Consider the following 17,920-nt stretch of genomic DNA (forward strand, 5'->3'; position numbering starts at 1 on the left):
CCGGACCCTAACGCTAACCTAACAAGCTTAGTCAAATCAACAAAATCTTCTTTAAATAACCCGCGATGAATTGAAGCAAACAATCTTTAGAGATAAAGATCACAACGGTGTAATGTGTAAATGGTAGTGGACGAACAAAAGAAGTTAATAAGATGTCCATTCGCTTCTTCAAAAGAAAAGGAAACTAATCACCTTCATCGGCGTACCCTTTCCTGTTTTACCAAATTGGTGAGCATGTAAAAAAGGAATCTTGTGATACTCTCATTGCTGATGAAGACACTCCACAGTTATTTCGTTGGGTCCTTGAATTGTTCCTTTTTCTAGCTAAACCCCACAGTGGTCAAACTAAGTCTGATTGCCAACCTGGTTGCAGGGTGAACCTCAACTTTTGTTACAAAGCAACACTCTTAGTAAACATAACCAGTGAAGAATCGTAAACATAGCCACGATCCAGTTCACACGTGAATATTTAGCAGAGCATAATATAGGCTGCTTTTGTATCCAACTCTTGCAAATTTGCCACATTTGACAGAAAGCGCCCTCTCCACTTCTCCGGCAAAGTATTCTTGACCAATCATGATTAAAATAAACAGCAACGTTGTACTTCAATCAGAGGTAATGGTGTCCATCCGTGAAAGCGCCCGCAAACGAGGAAAAATTGTTTCCTGAAATGTTTCCTCGGTGTTCAAAGAGGAAACATTTGCTGAGGAAGCAACATTCTTCTGAACAAATTCAGAGACATTTTTGCTTCTCGGGAAGCAAATTTTGCTTTCGCAACAAATGTTTTCTGGCGTCGCAAACGAGGAAACACATGCTTCCGCAAAAATGTTTCCGCCACATTGTTTCCTCGTTTGCGGGTGTCTTAACAGGCACAGAATATTCAAATCGAAGCCGAAAATGACTAACAAGTGTGATCACTTAATGCCCGTGATTCGGTCCTAGGGATAACATCTTGTTTCGTGTGTGATATTTACAAGTAAGATTGGACACTAAAGCTCTCGACCACTTTCGTCAATCTTACCTTATTTCGCTTGTTCTTAAAGCAAGATTCCTTAAAGGTCCCTGCTTTGTTTTGTATGCAGAAGTGATAAGTAAAACTTTGTTTATACACGCTTGTCCTATCATTAATAATTATACCTAAAAGCTGAGCTGATTTCCACAAAGGGTGTGTGGTTACAATTATTAATTTTGAACAAATTTAATAAAACTATTCACAATTATTTGCAGTTCGTTAGCATTTCATACAGGGCCACTTATTTCCATATCATTGAATAACAAAAGCTCCTATAAATTGGTACGTGTCTCGCTGTACAAAAGCTTCTAACTAATTTGCATGTGCTGGCCCTTGTAGCACTGAATTCTCCAGTTGCTCCCAGGAGAAAAGTCAGATAAAAGTTATTAACATTCGCTCTATTGTCAACAATGTGTATACCCAAGCGTTTTGAATATAGATACGTCCATAATAAATGCACCTTTTACTGTTTAAGAACCGCACAGAAACCTTGAGTTCATTTAAGCGAAGAAGCATCGTCATTGGCGTGAAGGAAGTCAATAATGACGGAAGGAAAATCAAGAGTGCGATGGAACGTTCATCAAGCGTGATTCAACATATCTCATGCCGTCTCGTTTAGGGTTCCGCGAAGAAACACAGAGTTGAATTGAAGAACTTGAGATTTATGACAATGCTTTTAAAAACTACTTTTAGATAAAAGCATTCGATGATTATGGTAAATTTTGTGTGTTTTTAAGCGGTCTCTCTCAGGGGTCAAAATTTGCTTAAGCCACGTCCAGATTGGTCTCCTTCAGGGTCACAAAAAGCTTGAGCCACGCCCAGATGGTCTCTTTTAGGGGTTAAATTCAAAATTTCCGACGAGCATCCCCGTCCGTTTCATATTAGACTTCCTTACGGAGTCACTTATCCTTGCTTTACGAGACTGGGTCCTGGCGATACGCGACCAAAACCTGCGTCTTAATTGGTCTGGCCTGAGTGTATTGACATCGTCAAGAGGACAACGATTTGTGTCAGGATGGCAAAGACGCGGCGGACCAAATTCCGAACAAGGGACGAGCTCGTTCAAGCTCTACTTCCTAACCGGCTCCTCAGGGGACGAAGTTCAACCAGAAGAGTCTGACAACGAGCAAAAGGGCGCGCAGGGGACTAGTCTGCTTAAGCGGCGTTTCCATGGGGTTTCTACTCCCGCCGGTTCCCTCTTCGGCGGAGAGAAGCCCTGGGAACAAGGTTGAATCTTCTGTGGCATTGAGCAGATATGGGCATTTACAATCTCGTTTCACGAGTCACCGTTCCCTTGGCCAGCGGTCGGGAAGAGAAATTCTGGTCAAATTCAAAAATGTCATATTTGGTTGGCCGTTGAAAAACGGTTTCATTTCCTTCCATTTTCAAATTATAAACTTCTTCTGGAATTTTATCTATACGACATTGAAGATGATCTAGAAATAAATCTTTTTACGATTTACCAGTTTTTGTTTAAACAGCATTTTGAATTTCCGAAATATGTTGTAATTGAAAAAAACGTCTGGTTATTTTTTATTGTCCGCAGTGGTTGGGGGAGGTGTTTATACTCATGTGTACTGTCTCGCAAGTGAAAAGTAAGCTCTTTCATAGCAAGGTGAACTCCAGATGTTTTTGTTAATTCCTGACCGCCTCCCTTCACGCACGCGCAGTTATTCAACCAGGACCAGAGTTTTTTTATTCTGGTTTTGGATTATTCTAGAACCTCCCGCGTTCGTTCTGCCGGTGGAGGCTCTGGGAAAGAGATTGGTTATTGATTGTTTAATTTAGAAAATTTGGAAATTTATATATTTGAACTGTGGAATGGGCATGAGATGACAATAGGCCTTATTCACGATAGCCGCCATGCTGGTTTTCAAATTGTCATGCGAATTAGCCATGTGTTTTGCTGGGGGGGCAAACATTCGAAAAAAGGCAAATTGCGGAAAATCGGCTCAACGAAATATTGAAATTTCTAAAAGTACATTTTAGAATTTAGAATTAAGTCCCATTTGTAATAATTAAATATCTTTGATTGCCATTGACATTTCGACTTTCTACTTCGTTATCTCCTCATTTTTCACTAAAAAAAACATCGAAGTAACTTGTGTAATCATTCTATTTCACTGCTTAGGTGAAAAACATTCAATGAACGTGGAAAAAATCATCTGTGTGGCTAAGATGTTAGTTAAAACCTCTCGAACTTGTGTTGTTTGCCCCCTCAGAAGTGTGTAGCTAATTTGCATGATAATAGCAAATCCAACATGGCGGTCATCGCGAATAAGGCCTATTAGAAAGAGCATCGCAGTTAAATAAGAAACTTACGCCTGAACTTGAAATCGAGACTGGCAAAGGATTCGTATCCATGGCCGTCCGATTGCTTTGAACTGTTCTGTCAATTGAGGTATTAAGCCACTGGGAGCTGGAAAAGAAATATTGTACAAATCGTGTCTAAAATGTTGGACATGAACGCTTAGCGTAGCTTTAATGTGTCCTTGCAAACTGTAACATTGACAAATTGATCTCAACCAATGGCAGTTATTTGGTTTTAAGTTGTAAAAGTACGTTCTCGTAGAATTGTTTTTTTTTTTAATCACTCACTGTAGTACTGTATTGCAATGCTATTGCAATGTATTGTAAAAACAAAAATAAAATAAAACAAAATAAAGGTTTTGCTTCCTCAAAGTTGTACAACATTGTAACTTCATTGTCTTTTTAGGTGGCTCAAACTGGTTTAAACGGTTTGAAGGGAATGTCTTAAAGTTATCCACTACTTAGGTAGTGGTCCCGGTTTGTGTAATAACAGGGAGCTCAAGCACGCACGTTTTTTGCGACGGGTACGGCAACCGCAAGTGAGTTGTTTTCCCTTTTAACGTGTCTTCACACAACCACATTTACATCGCTAAGTATCTTTTCTCTTTTAGAGACGATTAATATAAAAATCTTGGGGACACCACTGTTCTGGCACGCGAAATGTTCTCGGCCTTCCGGCTGCCGTCCGTGTCTCAAAAACGCGCATGCTTAAGCTCCCTATCAATGACAAAAACGAGAAGAACACAGTCTGACATCACCACTTTGTAACAAGCGATAGTATCTTCTTTTAATTTTTGGCAGTCTTCAGAACCTATGGCCCCATACCTAGGAGAGATCCCTTTCATGCATCTGTTTGTATGCCAACACAAGAGTCGAAGAAGCTAATTCAGAACGGGATTCCAGTCAAAATAGCCAGTTTTGTTCTGCAAATGACATTGAAAAGAACTCTGATGCCTATGCAACACAACTTTGTTTTCTCCTAAGGCCAATTGTTTTGTGACGTCAGGGGCACATGGTGAAAAAGTAAAATAAACTGCGCATATTCGATTCCCTTGTCTCTTCTACTCCTGATTATCCACTCTTGAACGTACATAGTTACGGTAACACGTCTGTGGACAGAATTTCAACTTGGTATTGCAGGAGAAACTAATTGCTCCTCTCGCCGCAGGAAAGACTTCCAACAAATTGTCACAATATGGAGATGGATGAAATGCACCGTAAAATCTTGGACGATCACCGGCGCTACCTCATAAGAAACCTGGAACCCATGAAGTTATTACCATATTTGAACACCGTTCTAGACGAATCAGACCGTCAGGAAATAGAACAGGAGCCTACTGTAGAGAAAAAGGTTGTCAAACTGTTAGATATGTTACCCAAGAGAGGGCCAGATGCTTTTGACGCGTTTATAAAAGCTTTAGAAGAAAAGCAGAAGTTTATAGCTCGCTGTTTAAAGCAAGAAACAGGTAACACTAAAATCACAATTATCAAATAACTATATTCAGTAATGGTCAACACTATTTGGGAAGTGGGGGAGCAAAGTCATGTCGTTCACATCTATCTTTTGGCCGTCCTCGTTGTATGCGTGATTTACCTGCTTCAACAGTGTTCTACTTGTTTCCCTTGCGCAAATAACGGTCTCTTTAAAGGAGAGTAAAGTATTTTTTAAAGCATTAAATATTTTTATTAAATATCAACGAAGAAACTTGTAAAGCATATGTTTGCTGGTTTTTATTGGAACTAACGCCTTTAACTTTAAATGTGAAGAACTATTGCTGGTTTTCACTCACGTGATCAACAGCCATGTTTTTCAACGAAAACAAAAGGAAGCGTTTGCATAATAATAGAGTTAAATTCCCGGAGGACTTGGTCGGGGCACCAACATGGCCGCCTTTTCTTTGTTTTGGGCACCAACATGGCGGTCGTGACGTCATGTGAAAACCAAGAATTTTACGGTGGCACTTAACCATATGGTTGGGTCACGGAAGGTGGACTTTGGAGTTTGGACTTTAGACAACGAAATTGAACTAGGTATTGACCAAGGTAATCACTGAAATACTGTGAACTCTAAAGGAAATCGGCTAAAATACCTTCGAGCAAAGTGTAGGCTATCTGCAGCCTCTTCTTTTTGGTATATATTAATTTTAAGAAAAGATAACGGCAGCACCTAGAATACCACTATGATAAGTTCCATAGTCACGCGATTAACTTCCTGAGCACAGTGCAGATAACTATAACTTTAGGCAAGGTTTCTTGTTATGTAGCTGTACTAGAAGGGCGGAATATGACAAAATTTGATCTAAGTAGAAATTAGTTTTCCTTCTTTTAGAATCGGTGTGATATGAGAACACCGAGGAATGGGACAACTAATGCGAGCAGCAGGGCTCAACATAGCCTGCGCTGCAAGCGCTTCCATAAGGGTTTCACGGAAGGCATAAACCGAGATGTTTTGTGTTTTTACCCCGCAAAAAGTGGGGGGGGGGGGGGGGGGGTAAGCGCAACTATCAAGAGAGGGGATCGCAGGGCGGGAGGTTACACATCGAAACTTTTAATGGCCTCTTTGATAAGTGAAATTGTTCAGCATTAGATCTCGCCCAAAGCCACTGATTTTCACTGACGTGAGGCTGAAGTAAATTGTCTGATCGTCCCTTGCAGAGTGGCCGGGGTCGACAACCCTGAAAAGCTTATTAGAATCCAACCTCGAAGGAGGCAGAGAAGAAAGACCCTGGGAACGAGGTTGATTCGAATCCTCTGCAGCACACTCTTGTCTAAGGCTAGAATGATATTTCTTTGCATGTTTCAGTTAAGGCACAGGGCTCGTTGCACAATCCCTTGAAAGCAAATTTACCAGATGGTAAAATGTACCTTCTCGTCTGAAGCTTTTCTTGAGTTTCCAACCTGTAATCATCTCGTTAAGAAAGGACATTTCAACAAAGTTCAGGTATTCATCGTCTGACGTGGGGTTTGTCATGAGTACTCTTTAGTTGACCGGTAGCTTTTTCTGGAGCATGACACTTTTTGTCTGAACATATCACAATTAGTTAGCAAAACTAACTTCAAAACTGGCCTTAATGGGTAAAACAGCTTTGCCCCCCTGACTGATAAGTGCTGCTATCTATTTATGACGGTTGCTCACATCATAAACGATCATTATACTTTCTTCCCTACTGATTTCAAATTCAAAACTTATTTTAAAATATATGAAAATCTTCTTACTTTAACTGCGGAATGGACATACAGGTAAGTAAGAATTTTAAGATCATCACTGCAGTTAGACAAGAAACTGAAAAGGTTTTTATCTAGCATGGAAACATCCGGATCCAGGCTTGAACGAGAACACCCTGCGTTTGCGGCGCTGCATTTGCTCTTGCAACTGTGCTATCAAGCCAGTAAGGGGCCGGTCAATCTTGAGATCAAGTTATATCCAGTAAGGGGTGTCTCAGCTGATTGAAATGATTTTAGAATGTGCTGGAGCTAAAAAAATACAAATTCGCTAAAAGCGACTAAAAGCGACGGAATTACCTTTGTAACCCCTATTTTTTGGCACTCAGAAGATTCCTCTGGACAAATGTGATGTAATGTCAAAGTTTAGGAAATTTTCACCGAAGGAAATGGAAGAAAAGCAAACTAAACAATGTAAACAACCTATCTTTAGAGAGTATTTTAGAAGTTTATTTACATAGACTTGAGAGAGGTGCGATTACGAGCAAAGCGAAATTTCCCGTGGAAAGCGGCTAATAGCGCGCACCAAAAGAACCGCTAACTGAACCATATGGAGCCACCTTAACCCATCGAATCCATCTGAACGTTATCCCTTGACGTAGAAATGGACCACTCAAGTAAAACTCTGACCAGGTTGGGAAGCGCATCCACGATCTTTAAATCACTGTTGCTCTACGCCAGATTGATCTAGATCTGTAAAACAGACGGAGACAATTCCCATTTCAAATTTGAATGGTCATCGTTTGAGTAAGGAAACCCAAAATAAGACTTTCCCTCACTTGACGAGATAAGCGCGACACAAGAAATTCTGTGGTTATGAGCATGCCTCGGATAGAAAACGGTTCCTTGCCACCTTGGGTAAAGTCTGTACTGAAGGCTCAACGAGGAGAATCACTTTGCCAGGAGATGTAAAAAGACATCCGGGACCCTTTATGCAAATGAGAGCTGTGAAGAGCTTGAAGAAATTAGTGTGGTTAGAGTTCAAGCCGTCTCCTTGTTTCCAGTCCCTGGTCACGTGGAATGGCACCAAGGTCAAGCTTATGGGAATGTACGCTCTCCCAGTTGGGAACCCCCGAAACAACTCGAAGAGTAAAGTGAGGCTCCTTGTTGTCGAAGAGCACTAAACTCCGTTGTTAGGATTAAATGCTGCAGAGAAGATGGGTCCAGAGAAAAATTCATGGCGGAGCTTAAAAGATTGCACGATCTCAAGGTTATCACTCCTGTTGACCAGCAGACTGAGTGGGTAAGCCAGTTGATGGTTGCAGTTAAGAAGTCTGGTGCGCTTAGGGTCTACATTGATCCGAAGCCGTTGAATGCTGCTCTAAAAAGAGAAAGTAACCAAATACCTGTCATTAATGACTTTCTCTCGGATTCAGCTGACGCTCGAGTGTAACTAAAGTTGACCTGGCTTCTGCCTTTTGACATCTGGAATTAGATGACGAGTCAAGTCTCCTGACAACCTTAGCCATCTTATGGCTTTAAAGATTTTGCAATATTATGCCGTTGCCACCTTTGGAGTCAAGGTGGCTTAGTGGTTATCTATCGAGCCTCCCACCACCGCGACCAGGGTTCAACTCTGGCCCCGGCCTGCATGTCGGCTGAGTTTCAGTCGATCTCAACCTGACTCGAGGGTTTTTCTCCGGGTACTCCGGTTTTCCCCCCTCACCAAAATCGACTCGCAGCTAATTAACATCTAGCTGCGGTGCTGTGCTCCGACATCAAACATGGACTGCATAGCGGCAACCAGAGGCGCCTTTGTATGCTTTCAGCCCGATATCGTGCCCTTCGCAATTCAGTCCTCAATACTGCAAGTAAAGGGTGATTAGCACTGTCAATTAGTATTATTATTTTCACCTTATGGCCTGCAAGTAGCGAGATATTTCAGTATAGCTAGCACCTTCACCAGGAATTACAGGGTCTGTGATATGCAATGCTGATGACGTACTCATTTATGGCAAGCGCGAAGCTGAGCGCGATTAGAAACCTGAATCATTTCATTCAGAAGTCTGAGCAGATGGGCATAAAGGTCATGGGTTCAAACCCCGTTAAGTCCCTTTAGCTGGAGGCTCACATTTACATCAATTTACGTCAATTTGCACAATTTGCATGCATTACTTTTGATACTTTTGTCTTCGCTTCAAAATATCTCTATTCTGATTGGCCATTTTAAACAGTGCGTGCAGAGCCCAAGCACTTGTGGTGTTCTAAGAATAGAAAGATACGAGCAAAGGTTGACTCACAGGGCTTGTGTGGGGGAGAGGCAAACTCCTACTCATGGGCTCCGATCCTGGCGGCCCTGATTCAAATTGGACAACCAAATTGCCTATGCAAGTAGAGCGTTGACTAAACCTGAGGCTCGATAAGCACAGATCGGGAAGGAGATGTTAGCAGTCGTTTTTGCCATGGAGAAGTTTAGACTTCAGCGACCACAAGACCCTGCAGCCCATTTTGAAGAAACCTTTACATCGTGCCCTAAGGAGATTGCAAGGAATCATTATTCGCTTACAGGAGTATGACCTAGAGGTTTGGCTCTGGATCCAAAGCTTCCTGGAAAGTAGATCCCAACAAGTAAAGCTTTCGGGTTTACTATCAACATCTAAAGCATGTCCGGCAGGAGTTCCACAAGGCTCTGTAATACCACCGCTATTATTTAACATCTTTATCGACGACTTTCATGATTCCATACCAGAGGAACTTCTTGAACGAGGAATGATGTGTAAATATGCAGATGACTGTGCCGTGTTTGAATGTATCCCAAACGATAGTGAATCTAACCTGCATAAAGTGCTTGACGGTATTCAGAGCTGGTCAATAGAAAACAAGATGATGTTGAATCCAACAAAGACGAAGGATTTGTAGACCTCTTTCCAGAAATCGCCAAATGGAAATACCACATTGAACAAACTGTCAAAAAGGCAAACAAAAGACTTAACTATCTACGAAAAGCAGGTATGCCATTGGAAGTCGGCTTGACTACTTACTGTTCTAAAATTCGTCCTCTCTTGGAATATGCGTCACCGGTTTGGGGCGGACTGTCCGAATACCTTGCAGATGACCTCCAAGGAGTACAAAACAGTAGTCTGGTCAGTGCCTGGACATCATTGGTGCTGCAAGATCAACCCTATTATCATTGGATGAAAGACGATCACAATACACAAAACGAGAACTTGAAAGAACATTGAACACTGCTGAACACCCTAATCAAGTATTTATAGTACACATGCAAATAGGAACTATAGCCTTAGAACAAATCAAGAAATTAATGTAAAAATACCAAGATCAGGCAATAAAAGACATATGAACTTATTTATACCTAGAGCAACAAGACTCGTAGCCATGTGTGAATATTGATATATCGAACGTGGCCAAAAGCATTTCAAAATGGCGACCTTTCGTGCGGGAAAGGTCGCTAGAAAAAAGAATGGCCGTTTTTAGAGCACAGCAGTAGAGAGCAAAACAAGACCCTATTTAGACCCACGCAAAAACAAAAAGTCGAGTGATAGCCTTGATGATGCTTAAGTGTCATTTCAGTCCGAGAGTGAAAGTGAAACCGCGCCATCGGGGAGACGTGTTGTCGAAAGGGTCGAGCTTGGGTTGCTCTCTGTTTTTTCGTTAACGAGGTTGGTGACCTATCTTTTTTTTGGCATAATTTTATTCTCTTACTCCTCTTTGTGCCGTAAATTGAAAAAAAAATTACTTAGCAAAAAACGTTACAGGGAAAAAAGTATTCGTAGCACCCGAGGAATATTTGTAGTCAGTGCCTTTTCAAGACGTGTGCCCGTGCCATAAAACAGACATTCAATTATTCCTTTTGAACAACACAATACACCTGATTTTTCATTTTAAGAATTACGTCAAAGCTGTGCTTCCTGTTCCTGAAAAACGTAGCGTGAACCGATGGAGCAAACTTGTCCTTAATAGATGAAGTCGCAATGATTAAATGAGTAACTTGAGCAAGTTATATCTCGCAAACGAGCTTGGTGACGTATTTTTTCAATTGCACAAAGTTTCGAATCACCATAATGTAGGGAAAAATCGAGAAGCGTTTAAAGAAAATCTTACGACAACTTCTATTACTAAGGAATCGCCTTAAAAATCTTAATTCATGCTTTTTGATATATGTATATTTTACATGTAAATCTACTTATATTTTTCCCAAGCTCGATAAATAAAGTTATTATTATGTTATTATTATGGAAAAAAGATGTTCCTAGCATATGTACCGGTAGGCTGTCCATCGCAGACGATGCCAAGCCGGCATTCGATAAGAAATTTCTTCCACATCTATTCAACACTATGGTTGACTTTAAGATCCCATGCCAAGTGTAATGTCGATTCTGGTACTCTTCTTCTCGCTTAATATCTATAACCTCTGTCAATTGGTAGATTACTTTCTTCCATTTCTTCCGCTTATATACTTCCGAGTCATCCACTGGCACATTTGCTATTTTCAGACTTCTTCTTCAACGTATCCTTACACTACCGTAAATTTTGTCCTCCTACGAATCTTGCACCGTCTCTCAGTTCACCGTACAGTAAGATTTTTTGATAGCCGTGTTCCTAGCAGACACTCTTACAAGAGCCTTTCTTCCAGCTAGAGAAAGAAAGGAATCAGAATTTGAGACTATCAACATGATAAAGTATATTTGCCTGTATCACTAGCAAGACTACAGCGGATTCAACGAAATGCCGAAATGGACGAAAAAAATTAAAGGCCGCGATTCAGAAGGGATGGCCAGAGCCAAAAAGTGAGCTTCCCAACATCGTTTCACAACTCGATACGCATATTTAAACCGTTGAAAGGTCCATAGGCTGCTACAACAGCAAATGTGTCATACATGCTATTGTAGCTATTGTAAATACATGCTATTATGACACTCTTCCTATTTGTATACAAACTATGTTCGTGATGATTGGCTACTTGAAATGGTACTAACAAATATGGACAAAGAAACTCAATTAACTCTGCACAGTACATAGAAAGACGTCAGTATTCGCTAAAGGAGTTCACGGTCTTTTTAGTTAAAAGTCCTGGGTGGCCATCGGATGTTTTCAGATCCTCGTAGCATTGGCTCAGCGGAGAACTTTGTTGATTCTGGGACATCTCTTGGTTCCTCGGCACATTGTACATTTCTAGTAAAGTTTTACCATTTGGTCATGTCCATTTCACTTATTGCAGATATTACATGGCCGCGCGGAGATACGAAATTTCTCTTCGAGTGTTGAAAAATATTTCACGAGTGAGCGAAGCGAACGAGTGAAATATTTTTCAACACGAGTGACCTATCACCACTGTGACCACTTCACTCTTAATGCCTGCAGAATGAGCGTTTTCCTTTAATTTATCCGTGTATTCACGCCACCATGGTGCCACCAATGGCAAAGATCCTCTATATCCCGGCTCCACAAATCACTAACAACCTGCGATTCCTTAATTTGCTCTGACGGAGGGTTAACTCTCGAAACTGGTAAGCTCACAAATCTTTCTTTCTTTACCATTTTATACTCATTTGATGGAAAAAAAATTGTTTCATTCCCCACCGCTGCAGCACCCGCAGTTTTTTTTCAGAAACGAACCCTTTCATTCATTTGGAAATGGTGTGTTTCCCAGTACAGAGCCTCTAATCTTTCGTCTGATCCTGAAAACTCAACCTCGTTCCAATAGTCTTTCATCTCCCCACCCCAAAGGGAACGAGGGAATAAAGACCCTGGTTCAGGCTGGTCAAGTGGGAGTCTGGGAGATGACAAAAAAAAAAACCACAGGAACGGGAAGCCACGGTCGTAAATTCCTGAGCTCCCAACAAAAGGGAAAGATTAGATAGATAGATAGATAGATAGATAGATAGATAGATAGATAGATAGATAGATAGATAAATCGTTTATTAAAAGAACAACTCGCAGTTGTGAGACTGAATGACGTGTACAATATAAAATATAAGATAAAAAACTAATATACAATAATCTAAAATATATAAATATGCATAAATCTAATAAACCATTCATTCATTCACAATAAGAAGATAGATTAAGCTTGTTCCTTTTGGCAAGTTAATTATAGTATCTACCAGCATAGTTAAAAACGAAAGAATTTCTGGTACGATTGGTCTTAAGGCTTGGTAACTGAAAGGTCCTTTTCTTTCTCAACCCACTACTATAGGAGTTGGTCTTCGGTGGTAGTAAGTTCATTAACTTATGAGAGTTCTTATTTACAATGCTACCAAACAGCGGCACTGGCAATAGGAGAAAAATAATGTATTTTCCGTACCCCGCAGGCAAAACAGCAACCCCGTTTCTACAATAATAAACTGTTTCCAAGCAATTTACTTGTTTTGGCTTAGGATTAAAATTTCAATAGCTGCTATCCGAAATAGAACATTGAAGATTGCTGAAAAACATGGCGGCTGATCTACCTAAGCTCCAGCCAAGGCTTTAAGCTTCGTTTGGGCTGTCACAAGCACCAGCGACGACAATATTCGGAAAAGTGTGGACCCATCCCAAGGTGGAAAAATTGCCAAAGTGCAGCGCTGGCAATATGTGAAAAAGAATACATTTTTGTGTCACTAAGACACGTGGCCAGCCTGAACTAGGGTCTTTCTTCCCTCGCTCCCTCTGGGGTGGGGAGATGATAGACCCTGGGAACGAGGTTGCTGTGTTTCATCCGCCTCGATTTGCTTCCCCTTGGATTGGGTTTTCGAGGATGACGTATGGATGAAGGGTGGTGATGTTTCTTTTACATCTTGCAGATGGGTCTTGCTCTCGCTGCGTGGAACTGGAAGAAGAGCTTTACTTCGTAACAAGTGACAGGGATTCAATCACAGAAGAGAACCTAATTTTGGATAAGGAAGTTCTGAAAATGAGCAAGAGAATTGAAGAGATAAGTCAAGATCATGAACAAGAAAAACAAACCTTACAGGAAGATCTTCAAATCTTGAAGAAAAGTCTGGCAGACCAGTCTGAGCGGGTTGCAGAAGAGAGTACGAAACACGTTCAAGCGATAAAAGATCTCCAACTGAAGAACGAAAAGCTAAGGGACACGATAAATCAGAAAATAACCGAAATCAGTGAGATTACCAAACTGCTAGCAACAGGACAAGCGGCATTAAAGAATATATCAGAACAGTTGGGGCAAACAAATCAGAATCTGGCGAGTGAAAAAGAGAAGGTGAAGGAAGATACAGGAAATTTGGCAGCAGTCAGCGAGGAAGAAAAGGAAATTATGGAGCAGATTGATAGCTTACAAAATGAACGCCATAATCACGATAAGCACACGGGTAATGGGGAATTAGAGGGTCAGCGGATTATGCAAAGACGTAGTGTGGATTTGCTCCACCCTCGAAGAAGTGACACAGATTAAGTATGTTTATATATTTATATTGCATTGTACATGTATATCGCCTGAAAAACCAAAAACATAGCGACACCCTTTCAACATCACGCACAATTAACTTCTAGTGCTTGCCCAGTATGGCTATCCATCCCGGCCAAAATTCAAACTTGTTCTGAACCAAACCTTCAATTCAAGCATTCTATCTTGCAATTTATTCAATTCGGAACAAAATATTTGATTAACGAATTGAATGTTTGAATTGCCTAATTGAATGGTTAAATAACGAATTGAATGCTTGGATTGCCGAATTGAATTGACCAATGAAATGTCTGAATTGAGCAACTGAATGCTACAGCTGCTCGCAGTTTTAAAACCATCCAGACTATTTGTTATTCTCAACGCTGATGGAAAGAATCGGACTGATTAGAAACCAGAATGTTGCGTTAAAAATGATTCAGTCTCAGTATAAAACGATATTTCTGCGATGAAATTGCGAAAACGTTCATTCGCTTCTTTCCGTCCTTAAGACTCTTCTTTAACGGAGGCCGTCTCCGAATAAACGCTGAGTCTCTTGAAAAGACGTCAAAGTTGCAATGTCCGTGTCTTAAACTAATCCTGAGGGAATAGACCAATTCGGCTAACTCAATGTTGTACCCAATTCAAATCCTTTGGGAATAAAACGTTTTGTTCCAAGTGTTACCATTTCATTTAAATGTCAATGCTACAGTATCATGCATCTTAACCCCTAGAGCATCTGAAAGCATCTTAACCCCTAGAGATTTGAAGTGGGTACTACATTGAGTTACCCGAATTGGTCTACTGCGCTATATTCTTATGCAAACATTTTCTCATTTCGATTAAAAAAAAAAACAACTCGGGCAAACGGCTTTAGAATTTGCTTCAACATCCTTTCGATTTTGTTGCACGATGTTGACTGCTGGGGTGGGCAAACCGTTTCAACGCGCTTTGAAACTCATTCAACATCGGTTCAACTTCGTTTCAACATGTTTCAACACGATTGAAAACGGTTTCATTATCGCTGTGCAACAAAATCGAACGTATGTTGAAGCAAATGTTCAGAATAAAATGCCTGACTCGAACTCGGACGTCTTTTTATGATGCAAATTAGCGCGCGAAGGAGTTTGGAAGTAGCTCCCATTAATGTTCTTTTCCTTTCCACATTGATACAGGGGTCCTGAACGTTAACAACAACGAAGACAAACATGGAGTTCTCTTCGCGTTAACATCAACTTGGGTAAACACTGGAAGCACTGACGCATCATCTTCACGAATAATCGCAAACACATCTGGTTATCAAAGGAAGGCGGCAGATCTGCTAGAAAATCAAGAACAACGATATGATGGACATTATCAGATTAGGAAATGCTGTACTTCAGGATTTTTCAGATGGGCAAGAACTCTAACGTGCTACTATGATCAAAAAACCACTTCCTTTTCTTTTTCAGATTTTGAAAGTATTAACCGCTTACTAACCGAGCACGAGGGCCGTACTGGGAATAGCATGCGAACGCAGACGTATTTCCGGCGGTCGTTTCTCTTAACAACCGCCGGTTATACGTTTGCGTTCGCAGGCTATACTGAGGGATATTGGCCCAAGGTCGTGGCAGTGTGGGCCAAGTGCAGCGAAGTGGGTACTGTCACGAACGAGGGCCAATATTCCCCAGTACCGTCCCGAGCAAGTGATGTTAGTAAGTTGTTTATTATATGGCACTCGGTTTCTTAAAGGGCCTCCGCCCTTTAAGTGTCCGTCCACACGTATCCGAAACGTATCCTGATTCACTCTAGTGCTCAGAACTCCTCAAGGAAACAGAGGTGACAAAGCATGCGCCATGAAGTCCTCGGCAGCCATCTTGAGAACTGATTTCACGGCAAGGAACCGGGCTCGATCTTGTTACGTCATCCGGAGAAAAAAGTTCCGGATTTGGCTTCCACACGGTTCCGGATTCATATCGGATTCAAAAATATCCACTCTGGAGAGCGTATTCAAAAAGTTCCGAATTCGTCAGCGAATTCACCGGATACGTGTGGACGGAAAGCGTACTCATCTGGAAAGAAAAAGTTGGGGATTCAAAACCATCCGGATACGTGAACACTGATGTGGACGGGGCCTTAAGTATGGCTGTATACTGCGCTGAAAACTGGAAACTGTCGCTGTCTCGTATTTGTCTCCGTTTTTCCTGCGTGCGTTCAAAAGAAAAATTGACAAAAGGTGGTTGCTCAAGCTCGGACGCGGGTATGAGCTTTGAATTTTCTCATTTTCTTACCATTAGCTTCCATGCATGTACCGCTAGACTATGAGTTTCCTGTTGGTTGATAAAATCGTCTATGACCTCCTGGCTTTCGGTGATGGCTGTTTCAGTTTCTGCATCAAAAGTTTCCAGATCTTATAAAACTCGCTCAGAGAATGTTCCATCTTTAAAATCTCGGTAAAATTTCAATCATTTTAGCTTTCTCTGGTAGTTTCGCTGTGAAGAATGACAATATTTACATTTTCTCTCGCAGTTTTGGTTGCACGCAAATTTAGAATTTGCCGGCGTTGGACGGCTTGGACCGTTTCCATGGAAATGGTCCGTACTGCAAAATCCCGCCCGAGAAAGAAACAATCAGAATGCTCGGATTTGCCTAAGACTGGCTTTGCCATATAATAAGATTGCTTAACACTTGACTGGCAAAATTTTGGGCTTTGATTTTTAGCCAAAGGCTGTTTACTTGGAGTGTAAGTTCTGGATTTCACGGTCCGCCATTACTTACGTTCCAAACTGACTGATTGGACCTCAGAGTGTTGGATCTAAGGAAAAGTGACGTCATTTACTCACTCGCTTATAAAATTTCAGCGTGTAAACGCAGCTTATTATGTGTGCAAAACACGGGTTTAAAAGTCTGAAAGCCCGAAACTCCCCTCCTTCATATTAATTCAACCACGTACAAACGCATTGCATTCTTAAACTATTGAGTCTTTGACGTCATTTTCTCCTGTATCCAACTCTCTCAAGATTTAAAAGTAAGTAATGGTCGACCATCAAATAGGAAAATTCCAGACAAAATAAACAGGTGTCTTTTTGAAATCAAGGCTTAAAACTTGGGTCACTTAGTGTATAGTTAACATAGTTTTGAATCCAAAGAAAAATAGATTTGATCTTTTGATCATCTATAGGCGCTGAACCAGTTCATAGACCTATTCATTTATAGCGCTTTTTTACTATTCCCTATACCTGTTTAGTGATTTCAATTTCGTAAATACATCAGTTTCGAGAGCTTTTGATAGTTTTCTTCCCTAAGCGATTGATGAATAGCCCATATTCACGATAGCCGCCATGTTGGTTTTCAAATTGTCATGCAAAGTAGCCATGTGTTATGCTGGGGGACAAACATTGGAATAAAGGCAAATTGCGGAAAATCGGCTCGTCGAAATATTGAATTAACATTGCTAAAAGTACATTTTAGAATTTAGAATTAAATACCTTTTACAATAATTTTATATCTTTTGATTGCCTCCGACATTTTGACTTTCTACTTCGTTATCTGCTCATTTTTCACTAAAAAAAACATCAAAGTAACTTGTGTAAGTATTCTATTTTACTACTTAGGTATTTTACTACTTAGGTGATAAACATTCAATGAACGACAAAAAAATCATCTGTGTGTCTAAGGTGTTCGTTTACTTGGGTTGTTTGCCCCCTCAGAAGTGTGCGGCATGATAAAGGCAAATCCAACATGGCGGCTATCGTAAATAAGGTCTATTGTTTTATTTACTTTTTATACACTTCTCATTAATTAGCATTTTGACTTGATAAAAAACCCGAGCGCTCCCCCGCAGGAGACGAACCCTCCGTCGGAGGAGGGCGAGTGCTCGGATTTTTTTTCGAGTATCCCCGATAGCGAGTCACCATTGGAAAAGAAATCTCTTTATTTTCTTAACATGTTTTTGAGAAGAATTTTATCGCAGTTTTTTGTTGACAGGTTGCAATTCACCCTTGGGTGCAAAAATGTGATTTTTAATAAACCATTGTTACTGTTATTGTCATTGT

The 17,920-nt window shown here is 40.8% G+C and overlaps 1 protein-coding gene across 1 annotated transcript in view; it reads left to right on the plus strand.

The window, feature by feature from the left end:
- The window catches only part of LOC138050190 (keratin, type II cytoskeletal I-like), a 282,906-nt gene extending 267,712 nt beyond the window's left edge, over positions 1-15,194 (plus strand). The window contains exons 2-4 of the mRNA XM_068896651.1: positions 4,491-4,788; positions 13,288-13,898; positions 15,062-15,194. Of these exons, the coding sequence (XP_068752752.1) occupies positions 4,518-4,788; positions 13,288-13,898 (882 nt within the window). The 5' untranslated portion in view covers positions 4,491-4,517 and the 3' untranslated portion in view covers positions 15,062-15,194. The remainder of the gene's footprint in view (positions 1-4,490; positions 4,789-13,287; positions 13,899-15,061) is intronic.
- The last annotated feature ends 2,726 nt before the right edge of the window (positions 15,195-17,920 follow it).

Source organism: Montipora capricornis, chromosome 1, assembly GCF_036669925.1.
Source record: "Montipora capricornis isolate CH-2021 chromosome 1, ASM3666992v2, whole genome shotgun sequence".
Classification (NCBI taxonomy): domain Eukaryota; kingdom Metazoa; phylum Cnidaria; class Anthozoa; order Scleractinia; family Acroporidae; genus Montipora; species Montipora capricornis.